The 12,088-nt window shown below is 55.5% G+C and overlaps 1 protein-coding gene across 1 annotated transcript; it reads right to left on the bottom strand.

Annotated features, from left to right (window-relative positions):
* Positions 1–3,408: 3,408 nt before the first annotated feature.
* On the bottom strand, positions 3,409–6,434 carry LOC143151470 (proton channel OtopLc). The gene is made up of 9 exons (XM_076320609.1): positions 6,403–6,434; positions 6,154–6,315; positions 5,242–5,704; positions 5,019–5,180; positions 4,691–4,957; positions 4,364–4,614; positions 4,106–4,239; positions 3,765–3,997; positions 3,409–3,699 (listed from the first exon to the last, which is right to left on the bottom strand). Exons 1-9 carry the CDS (start codon positions 6,432–6,434, stop codon positions 3,409–3,411), a joined length of 1,995 nt encoding a protein of 664 aa, XP_076176724.1.
* Between the last annotated feature and the right edge of the window lie 5,654 nt (positions 6,435–12,088).

Raw genomic sequence — 12,088 nt, forward strand, 5'->3', positions numbered from 1 at the left:
TATCTCGGGTCGATGCATTTTTCCGCGACGATTTTCCGTTTCTTTTTCTTTTTTCTCTTTTCTCTCTTCTTATTTTACCGAATCTGCCGATAATCCGCTTACCCGATTTTAAGAAATACCGTCCGGTGAAAGTTTTGTCCTCGTTTCGAAGAACGATGACTCGGCGCGCAAGCTGCTCTTTCGATCAGCAATTTTATTCTTCGAACGTACGTCGGTTTCGTCGAGAGCCAAGTGTCCGCGATGCAACACCGAGTAACGTAGCAACGTTTCCGAGGCGAAATCTGTCCTTTCCATCGGGTCGCTAGGAAAAAGCGGAACAGGAGACACCCGCGACGACATCGATCCCGTAAGATTCGAAACGTCGAGCTCGTCGAAGTAGCTTTTACGTAGCACGGTTGTTCGAAGCTTGTGCCGTTCTCGTTAATCCGCGTTGTTACGGGTAGGTAGATTCCCGACGAGGCACAGCGGTACGACACGACACGACACGACACGACACGACACGACACGACACGACACGACACGGCCGCGCACCACCGTGACCCGTGACGTCACCCTCGAGCCCGATCGATCGCTTCGAAATCATCTCGGAATCCCTTTTTCAGTTCCAGCGTATTCAAGAGGCACGAGGGCCAATACTTATCAAGCGGTAGAACGCGGAGCCCGACGAGTCGGCTTCTAATCCGGGCATACAGCGAAAATTACATCCTCGCCGAGCGAACGGGCGAGCGAACGAGCGAGCGAGCTACCTATTCGCGCGTTGCTGCGAGGGAACCGAGCATCCACGAGACCCTTTCTGGCCTCCGATTCTTCCTCCTCTTCGTCCCCTTTCATTTTTTCATTAAACTGCTCCCGGTGTAAACGGGATACGTGTAAAATTTAATTAGCTCGGTACACGTATCCGCGTATCGAGTAAATCGCAGTGAACAAACGACATTTTCAATCGCGCGTTCAACGCGTCGAAACTCGTCGAATTTCGTTTCGGTGGTGAATATTCAAGATCGAAATATTCGAAGAGGGCGATCGTCACCGCACGCTGGAGATCGGGAAGTGGCGCGGAGGCTGCGACGATGACGTAGGAGCGGGCGTGTAACAATGCTGCGTATTCGAGCGGAGTTTGAACGATTTTCGGCTAGCCAGTTCTCGCGCGATACAGCCGTAACCGGTGGCTGCTAAAAATATTTACCTGGCCGCGAGAGATGGAATATAAATACGATTTGCGCGTTCGCCCCCGAGATAGAGCGCGATAGAGGGTTTCGGTTAGGGGAACGGCCACAGCCAGCCGGGACGAAGGGTGGCACGAAAGAGCGTTTCGGCGGAGGTAAAAGAGCCAGAGGATGGGAGTACGAGTCGCGAAGGCCTCATTTCCGCCGGAAACAGAGGTTCCCTCACCCTAGACGCGCGAGTACTCGGGCTCTCTCTCTCTCTCTCTCTCTCTCTCTCTCTCGGGGTCTCGTTCTCTTCGTCTCGGTCCAGATGGCGGCAGAGTCCAATCGAATTAAATACATTCCCGAGGATCGTCCAATCGACGACCTTCGGTGGTGGTTTTTGTCCGGTAGTTGTTCCGTCGTTCCTTCGCCATCCGCGCGGCATCCGCGCGCCATCGCCAGGATCGAATAATTTGCTTCTCGATAATTGTTTCTTCTTTCCTCCGTTCCTTTTACCTTTATTTGCCTCTCGTAGCGCGCCGGTGCAGCGAGCATATCGAAAATTCATTACGGGCCCGTGTAATTGGGTCGAGAACGAGAAGAAGAACGCCGCCGGTGACCCTTTGTACGTCTCCTATGCGTTCCGCGCTCGCGAGATAATTTCGTTTCGAACGTTCCACGATTTTACGTTGGTCGTCCTAGTAACCGGTAGCTCGACCGGAGAAACGAGACGAGGAAGAAACCGAACGTTCCACGGAGATTCGCGCGGACCAGTATTTTCACGTTGTACCCGCAACAGGGAAAACCGTTTCCCCGTTGTTGGCCGATGTAAGCGTATTTCCACGGCCGATATCGCCGTGGAATCGAGGCTCTCCGACGCTTCTACGTTATATTATTTAAAAAAAGTTTCCCTCCCGGTACAGACCATCCATTATCCGCAACTCCGATAAATCCGGCTGGGCGTTTCCGCTCCTTGTGTTTGGCGGATATATCAAGGTTTGCCAGCCCACGGCGCGTTCTCCTTCTTTTTACCGTCTCTTTCCTTTTTCGTCGCGGACTTTTGAATCGGCGCGGCGCGTCCCGGGCGACGCGACGCGACGCGACGCGGACAGGTAAACCCGATAAATCGCCAGAGATTTTTCCGCGGTCAGCCCGAACGTCGCGTCATCTCGATCCGATTTTTAGCGGCAAGTCGGTTTCTCGCGGATTGCAGCGCGAGACTGGAGACGGTATCGGTAGCGGTACATCTGTCAAGCCGGGGAATCGTAGTAACGGTAAATCCTCGTTGAATCCTTAAAAAAAATATGGCAACCTGTTACGGCGACGCAGTGCCGACCGCAATCGCCGCTCCCTTTTCTTCGTTCTTTCGAGGAAAACTCGCTCGGTCGAAAAATTCTTTTCCTTTTTTTATCGTCGAAAAATGATAAAAGGAGGCGGGAAAAGTAAATACAGCCGGTCGCGGAGGAGTTGCGATTGCTCGTTTGGAGCGATCGCGACTCGCGGGAAGCCGGAAGCACGGTAAGTGGAGCATTAAGTTGGAAATTTGGAAACACGAGGTACACGGGCGGACCGTATACACGGTATTCTTGGCGGACGAGTCCGAGAGCACTCGATAGACTAAGTAAATCAGAGGCCTTTGGTCAAGAGTAGCGGCTCCACTCGGTCCGGTACGAGAGTGGGAGAAGCAATAGTGGCGGCAGGAGCAACAAAGGGTTGACTAAGAGCCTCTTCGGGCAGCGCTCGGTCGGCCGTTCGGTCGACCGTTCGGTCGTTCGGTCGTTCGATCGTTCGGTCGTTCGGTCGTTCGGTCGTTCGGTTTCTCCGGCCACCGAAGCATCGCCTACTTCTCGCTGCAGCGAGGCTTGGCCAGCCCCGTGATGTGATTGCTACCAAATGTGTTTACCGTAAACCGTATCAAACCGTCGACGTCCACCATCACCGTTACCCCGTGTCTTTTCCCGTGTACATCGATAAAAGAGTACGCACCTCTCTATCGATTCGGCAACCGGCGCATCGCGTCCCTTTTACCCTTTGTCGCGCGCGCTGTCTCGGCAGCTCGGAAGTTCCGCGCGGTGGCAGGGTAGCGGACATCGAGGCTCCCTAACGTTGTTATTCGCCGAAAGGTCGTTGTTCGGTTTCTCCGCCTCCTTCCTTTCGCGTTTTCTCTCATCCATGGAGAAAATGGTAATTAAACTCGAAGTAACGGTGCACGCGGTAAACCTCGAAGGCAACGATTCGCTGGTCCGCGGAGCGCCGCGCGATTTTAATAGGGGGTTTGCACGGCGCTCGCGGATCTGCTCTTGTAACAGGTCTTCCATATTTCGAACAAACATATGGCCGAGTGAAATCGATAGAATATAGCGAGCGGCATGGAAACGTGGGTGATGATCGTCCAGGCCCAAACGCCGAAGAATTGCAAATGATCGGGTCGGACACCGGCGCGGGATTTCTCCAGGGTGTTCACCGTCCACAGGGCGATGTTGACCACTATCAGAAAGGTGATCAGCTCCTTGCCGGGTTTGTTGTTCCTGGAGCAACGTCTTCCCCAAGCGATCTAGGAAATTCAGAGAAATCGAAAGATCTCGCGCGTCGGTTAAAGGATCGCGCGGCCGCCCTTACCTTGATCAGCAACGTTTGGCTGGTGCTCTGCATCAGGGCCAATAAATCCGTGAAGAGCGACAGCACCCAGATCGGGCCCATGGTCAATACGTCGCCGACCACCCCGAACAGACAATGGAGGTAAACACCGGCTTGGGCCGCGGCCAATAACGTCGTGTCCAAGTCCGACGGTTTGATGATCTTTTGCTGCAAGGCTTGCAACTTTACGGTTCCGGCGATCGAAGCGATCATCCCTGCAAGGTTCACGTTAACGAACGCGCGCACACACAGAGCCGCGCACGCACACGCGCACGCGCCCTAGCTTACAGAGATTAACAATCCCGAATGAAACGGTTATCTACCTAACGCGAGTATAGTCGCGTCTAGCGCGGTCACTTGCACGATCGCTATGTTCATTTTGGTCTCCTTCAGGACGAAGAACATGATCAAGCTGAGTATGGTCGCGGCGACGACCAGAATCCCGCCGAAAAGCCCCCTGAAACGGTATCGTCGATAACCAAACCGGGATCACCGATGGACGGACGTTTTAAAATCTCAACGATATCGCGTTAACGAATGCGACGGGACGACCCGATCGATTTAATTAAATTCCCTCCGACCTGTGAGAGCTGCTGCAGTCGATGCTAAGATGATACGAAGATCTCGTCGGACTCTCGCCCTTTGCGTCGATCTTCTCGTTCACTCTCTTCCACATCTCGAACAGTATCACCGCGCAAATTAAACTGAATTCAATTGTGCAGGGAAAAAGGAACGGGCTCGCGTCTCTCAGAAGAGATTTCAAGATCCCGTCTTCGTCGTCGCGCGTATGGCCCAGCTGATCGATCTCGTGTTGCGTCTCCTCGACGAGCGCCTTGCGAAAAGAAACGGAACGGTCGAGCACGAGGCGTGAGAATATAGTATTACCGAGGAGCGGGTCGAACGAATACCTGTAACCATTCGCAGAGGTTGGTCGCGATCATGTGCATCAGGCCCAGTTTCGCGAGAGCCGTGTGTTTCGACAAACTGAGGCTTTTGCTGTTGAGAAATATGAAGTGCATCTGAGCGGTGACCAAGAGTAGCCTGGCACCCGGCGTGATCGCCCTGTACGGATCGGAGGCTATTTCCGCGCCAATTTGCAGTCCCGTGAACACCAGGGACCCGGCGCCGAATCCCACCGCACCGAGTCTCAGACAAAAGCTACCGTACTGTTGCATCTGGGAAGAAAATTCGACCGCTGGAAACGCGCCGCGAAGCAATTCCAGGAACGCTGTTTACCTGATCGACGTTCTCGCGATCACCCTTCTCGTCGAACGCGAAACTTTCCCGTCTCTTCTCACCCCTTTGCGTCAAAGTCTTTACGGCTTTGTCCCTCAACACGATCACGTACATCGCGACCACGAAAGCGACGCTGACCAGGTAGAGATAGAGGTAAAATCCCTGGGAAACCAAGGAACCGTTTATTCTCGTTCGATCGTCGGGATCGGTTTTCCTCACCGACCTGATTCAAAGACTGCGGTACCCGCTCGGTGACGCTGGCCGTGACCGGTACGGCGATTCCAACGACGATCAGCAAATTTGCGTAAAGGGTGCTCACGATCGAGACCATCAACGGGTGGCATTTTCGGTCCATCGCGGGTTGGTTCGATCGTTGATCGAACGCGTTCCGTTGTTTCGCCGAGGTGGAAAGTCTCGGTAGCATTCTCGCGATTTCGAGGCGTTCGGTGTCGGAACGCGAGACCGCGCGGTTGCTTCTCGCGGATGGTTCGAGCGCGTTCATCGGCGCCAACGGCAAGAAGTTCGGTCGTTGCTTGCATCGCGCCTCGATCTCGTTCCTCTCCGCGGCGCGACTTTGATCGTTCGGGAGGGGCGCTTGGAGCTTGCATCCCGCCCCGACGAACTCTTGATCCTGGGGTATGCAGGACGGCAAGGATACGTTGCTGCCTATACCTGAAATCAACGCTCTGTCGAACGGGGCGAAGGAGCGCCCGTTCCTTATGTGTTTCGCATTCGGCCCGAGCCGATCGGATCGAGAACGAACGGGTTTCGTTTCGTCCGATGTTCGCGGACCGCGTCGACGATACACGTATTTAACCGTATTCGGGTTCGCTCTCGCATCGGTACACCGGACGATATAAATTCAAACGAATCGCTGAACCGTCGACGCGTCGAAAATATTTCCCTCGAAAACTGAATTCAACGATCGTGAAATTATACGCTGCTCGCGTCACCGTGCGACCGTGCGACCGTGCGACCGTGCGACCGTGGGACCGTGTTTTACGGCGCAGCACCGCGCGCGAGAGCTACCGCGTATTTCAACCTCGATACGTTATTAATAACGGCGACGGTGATTCGCGCGCGTCCCCGAGGGTAAATGAAAAATACGAAGGAAAATTAGACGAGTCGACGTTACCCGAGGAGTCCCCTTCTGTGGTTTATAACGGCAGTCAGGGACATGCTTTGTCTTCGGAGGTGCGAGGTTCTTCCTCGAGGCGACACGAGGTAGTCCTTTCCATCGGGCTCCGACGACGAGGTTATCGGTGCCATCGTCGCGTCCCGATTTTTCCACTCGAAACTGTCACGATCAACTTTCGATCATCAGGATCCCGTCGCCCGTAAAATCGGTTACGCGTAAATTTCGTAACGAGCGCGCGTTACTTACTTGCTCGTCGTGTTCGATCGATTGCTATTCATAGTCTATCATCGGCGTGGTTCCGAATCGATGAACGCGACCGGCTGAAAAAGAGAACGCGTTTCAAGCATCGCGTCTCGGAGACGTCGTTCCTTTTCAGCGTCGTTCCGAAATACCTACGTTCGGCACCTACGTAACAACGCGCGCTGTCGCGGGCCACGTTGAAAAGTTCCTTCCTTCCTTCCTTCTTCTTTCTTCCGGCAAACGTTGCGTAACAATCGTTTCGGTTTATTCACCGGCAATGCGTCAAACTTTCCGCTTCGTTCCGGAGAGGGTCGGGAGAGCTCGCCGCGCTGTATTTGCTCGGCTGTTCTCGCGGGGAAAACTTGGAAATTTATTCCCGAGGAAATTCGCCCGCGTTTTGAATTTTTAGTAGGCTGGCCAATTTCTTTCTTCGCCGCGTCTCGTGCCGCTCGAGAGTCTGGAAGAAAACGATTCTCACGATCTCGATCGAAGCCCCGACCACGGTAACGCGTTCGTTCTTCTCTGCCCCTCCGTCCCTCTTTCGTTCCCTTCGTCACGCGAGGTACCCGTAAACGGTGGAATCGTTCCTCGAGAAATCGCGGCTCACCGCTCGCGACTCGGAGATCACGAGGAAACGTGATTCGTCCTCGAGTTCCCTCGAAGACCGATTTCGATCTCGGCCCTCGCGGATAACCTCCGATCTACCACGAGACGCGAAACGCGCTTACCTTTCAGGTCGAGATCGAGTTGCCCGACATCGTTTCGACGCGTTGCGAAGAAACAAGCTCGAGGCTCGGAACGTTCATCGGTAGCGACGCCGACACTGTTCCTCGTACCGGTGGTCGGTGACGGTGGTGGTACGCGCGCTTCTCCTCGCAAAAGACTAAACGACGAGGCCGAGGCTAAGAACCGTCGGATCTTCTCGCGAAATTAGCGAGAGATCGCGAGAAACGGTGGGAACCGCTCCTCTCGGTAAGCGCGAACCGTTCAACCGCGACACGTTCGACGATCGATATTCCAAATCGGTCTTGTAATTCGTACCTGCCGATTGTTTATTTATGCGGAATATTTCGAAACGCGGAACAGCGGTAACGCCGGCGATTCGGGGATCCCGATATTTGCATTTGTATTGCTCGATTACCTCGGAATTCAATTTCTCTCGCGGTTTTAGGAATACTCGAAGCAAGAAATGACGCCGCGCGTATTCGGTATTTTCCAGCCCCGAAGCCATCGAAGCGAGCGACGATTATAAAATTATCGGTTATCGAGTCTCGCGGATCGCGGTACGAGCGAAACGAGCGGACGGAGCGTCCGCGGGACGATCCGCGTTCATCGGGAGAGACGCGATCGCGCGTATCCCTGGCTTCTCACGTGGCCATGGTCGCCATGGTGGCCATGGTGGCCGGGGTGGCCGGGGTGGCCGCGCGTTCCGCATAATTTTACGAGACTTCCGCGGCGGCACGGCGAGTTTATAGGCCGATTTTCTGACGCGTAATCCGTACAAACGAGCCGGTTAAGTGGAGCGCAAGCCGTTAACGAAGCCGGCATCAGCATCCGCGTGGAACGGCTCGATGTGTTTGCCGAAACAGTTGGAAAATTTAGACCGTGCCCGCTAAAAGGCACTAATTGTAGTCACAGCCGATAGCAGTTAGTACCCGGAGGCTAATTACCGCTCCGGTACGCGAGTCGATCGATTCGTCGAATCACGATTCGCGTCGAGTTGCCGTTGCGCTTGCCACTTTCGATCCGTTCCGCGCGAACGGCTCGACGACTCGCGTCCATCGATCGGACGCGAACGATTTCACGGTTGCGAATGCAGCCGCCTTTTTCGCCGATCGCTCTCCGCGAACAATCTGCGCGAAACGAAAAGAGAGAGAGATCGAAACGGTACCAGCGCCGATTCGATTCCCTACAGGGTTCCGGCTGACGCGAATAATTCTGCCAGATCCGTCGATTTCACGACAGCCTGGCGTTGAATAGCAATGTCCGGATTAGATACGGTTCTGGATTAATAACCACATTTTACCCGCGACTCCGACGGACGGAAGTAGCCCGTCGTTCGTCTTTCTCTACTATATGCATAAAGTTGAGGAAACCGAATCGAGCGAATTCACCGCGTTCGGCGTTCGGCGTTCGGCGTTCGGCGTTCGGCGTTCGGCGTTCGGTTTTCGTCCGTCGCGTTGCCCGCTCTTAGCTACGAAAAGTCTCGTAGTTCTCGTTTCTCGACGAAATCGAACTCGCGCGAAATTCCGTCCTCGACGAGCTCGCCGATGACTGGAACGGTCCTGCCAGCCCCGCGAGCGAGCGAGCGAGCGATCGACCGGAAGCGAACTCGTCGTTCGTTCGAGTCGGAATCTCTGCCTATCCTACCCAACCTGTGGCCTCCTCGTTCCTCTTCTCTCCGGATTCCGAGTTCTCTCTTACCGGACCGTTCAGCCGGGCCACCCTTTCGCGAGACTCCTCTTCTCGGGGACGGAACCAGGGAGAACCGGAAGCGCCCGGATATGAGTTTCCGGCGCGGACAATTTGCAGCGCAAAATTGAACGATCGACTCCGATAACCGTCGAGGTTCGTGCCTATCCGTGTAGTCTGTCGCGGTTCGAATTCCAAAGCGACGGTGGGGCCGCGGGCTCGGGCTCGGGCTCGACGTTCTCGCCCGATCGTCGACTCGAACGACCGGTTCCCCAACGCCGGTTTCCGAGTCGTCTTTGCGTCGAGACGAAAGCAACGATCGCTCGAGGTTCGTTCGTCGCGCGAACGGAAACGCCGATACTGCGTAAACTGTTCCGACGAATAAAGGCGACGGAGAACGGTGGGCCGAGATCGATTCGAATCGTTAAAACGGTCGGCATTTTTCAGCAGCGAACATTCGCTGGAAACTCGACCGCGAATGGCTATTTACCTCTTCCGTTCCACTCATCGGGCATCCAGTTGCTCGCGTTCCCCTCCGTCGAGCGTTCGGCCCATCCCCGGCTTCTCTTCGACCATTGCAGCCGCTTTCACCCCTATCTCTTCGCGCGATGCCCGTACAGAACAGTGGCGCGGCAGTTTCGCCCGACAATGTCTATTGGAATAAATCTTCCAATATTTTCAATTAAAGTTAGACAAAGCCGTGTTCGATAACGTCTGCGTGTTTCGCCGCTCTAGTTGCGGAGGTAAAAATAATATAGTACGCGCGAATGATCAGCAATGGCTTTCAACGAAGCCATCGCAGACCGACGGGGGGGGGGGGGGGGAGAGGATGTTCGCGGGGCGAGTTTGGTCCGCGGGCGACGCGGTAAAACGGGGAGGACGTCGCGTCGCGAAGAATACTGGATTTCGGATTCGCGGAAAGAGTCGTTCTCCGCTCGAATATCGGGATACGAAAGGTCGCGCGCGACACGAGCGGGAGGAATTCTTACCAACGAGTTCCCCTCTCACCCTTTTCGAGCAGAATTATCGCGCAGTCCCGCGAACGGCTGTCGCGAGACTCGTCGATTCCCGAAGCGAGAGATTCCGCGCTCGAAAGTGACGCAAAGATCGGGGCGTTATCGATCGATTCGTACGAAATTGACGATTCCTCCCGTTCCGGAAACACCGAGCGGCCTCGGTTGGGTTATTCTTACGGCGCGAGTGCCTCCCCCGAAGGTTGCACGCACGCATTCGCCGGAGGGAAAAATCGATTCCGCCTCGGCCGAATACGGAACGACCCTCGATGACGCGAAATACGGCCGAGGGGCGAGCAAGCGTCGGCCGAGGACGTCGCGAGGGAAGCGCCAGAACGAAAAAGGAGAGCCGAACCGGAGACCCGGAGCGAACGAAGAACCGAGAAACCTGCCGAGATTCGACCAAAAGATCAAAGTCTTTCCGTGAACACGGACGGTAGCGATCCGCGGTTAAAATCGGTGTCCGCCGGTACTCGAACGAATCATCCGTCCGTCCTTCTTTCCCGAGGACCGCGTACAAAACTCCCGGTACGAATTATTCCGGAACACGTACGCGTCGCGGCTCGTGCCCGAAATCTTTCTCGAAGTTTCGAATTTTCGGCCGACGATGTTCCTCGATATTCCCGCGCGTTCAACGAAATTCGCGCGTTCGTATTCCGAGTCGCGCGTCACATTCGCAACGATCGAAACAGCGGACGAACGGTCGACGCGGATTCGTGTTTTCCGTATCGTTCGGATTCCGGTGTCGGATATAAAAAAAAAAAAAACAAAAACAGCGCGAGACAACGATCGGTGGACAGAGCGGGAGACAGAAGCGGGGTGCCGAAAATGTTTTTGACGTTTTCTCCGTGAAAGAACGTCGCGTGTCGCGCGTCTCGTGACGCGCAAAATTTCGTCGACAACGGGTCGGCCCTCTCTGCCGCGACAGATCCGGTTGGTGACGTTCGAACGAGTTCGCATCCGTTCGAGGTGAGTACGTCGGCGTGGCGCGGCGCGGCGCGGCGCGGCTCGCCCGAAATCAACCCGTAACGCACCGTTTCACACGGGCACGGGCAGCTCGTGTTCGCGCGCATCAACGAAAGATGGACGATCGCGGTCAGCACCGTTTCCAATACGTTGTTCGCGCTCGCGCAACGACCACGACCGTCGATGTTCGAACGACCGCTCGGCCGCCGCCGCCGCCACCGCCGCCACCGCCGCCGCCCCCGCCGAGAGAAGAGTGCCGCTCGTTCGAGCTGTCCCGTTAATGGCCAATAAGCGACACATTTCCGATTGTCTCGACCTCGTTCGGAAGCGCGACGATGGAATTTCGTATCGCGCTCGCGCGTCATCACCGCACCGGTCGGGGGTGCGCGGGTAAACACCGGCAAACGGTGTAACGGGGGATAACGATAACGACGTTACCGTAATCGGATATTAACCCCGCGGAATAACGACCTCTCCGGTTTCTTGTTCCTCCAGCGAGGCTGCAGTCGAGCCGAAGCACGAAAATCTTGCAGCTCGTTAACGAAGGGGGGTAATAGCCTCGAGGAAATCGGGTCCCGAACCGGTCCGATTCCTAACGCGAATTCGCGCACCGGGGAGTACCGAGAGACCACCGGAAAAGAAGTTCCGCCGCGCGCGGTGGCAACGTGACCTCCCGATGCCGATGCCGATGCCGATGCCGATGCGAGTGCTTATACTTAATAGCAGCCCGAAGCGGTGTCGGGGCCAACTCGCTTCTAAGCGAATTAACCCCGAGTTAATCTCGAGTTAAGTAACCCCTAAGTAGACCTCGAGTGCCTTCCGTTCTTCCTTTCCCGCGAACATCGCACGCCGCGCGCCCTCTCCTCGCGTCTCGAGCAGCCTCGCGCGATCGTTAACGATTAGGATCTTTCGACTCTCGCGTTAACTTCGAAGGAGCTTTCGGTTTTAGTTCGGCTCCCTCCGATCGAGCGAAACGAGCGGCTCGAGGAAATTGAAGCCGTTGCCGCTCCGAGGAGTCGCGAGTGCCGCGGCTTCGTTCGGTTCGTTCGCGTTTAAGCAGCGGGCCTCGTTCCTCGAGCGCGGAATTTCTTCTTTTCGCGTCCGGCGACGAAACCTACCTGGACCTCGTTCGCTATAGCCTCGGACTCTCGACGATGGACGTTCATCACCGTCGATGTGGTCGCAGATCGTGCAAGTTTCGTCGACAACGAACCAAGTCGTAAACAACGGCTCGTTGTTCACGAAACCCAGACGTTTGCGTCCATGATTCCCGCGATCCGTCCTCGATGATTCTTCGTTCT

Source organism: Ptiloglossa arizonensis, chromosome 9, assembly GCF_051014685.1.
Source record: "Ptiloglossa arizonensis isolate GNS036 chromosome 9, iyPtiAriz1_principal, whole genome shotgun sequence".
In the NCBI taxonomy this organism is placed as follows: domain Eukaryota; kingdom Metazoa; phylum Arthropoda; class Insecta; order Hymenoptera; family Colletidae; genus Ptiloglossa; species Ptiloglossa arizonensis.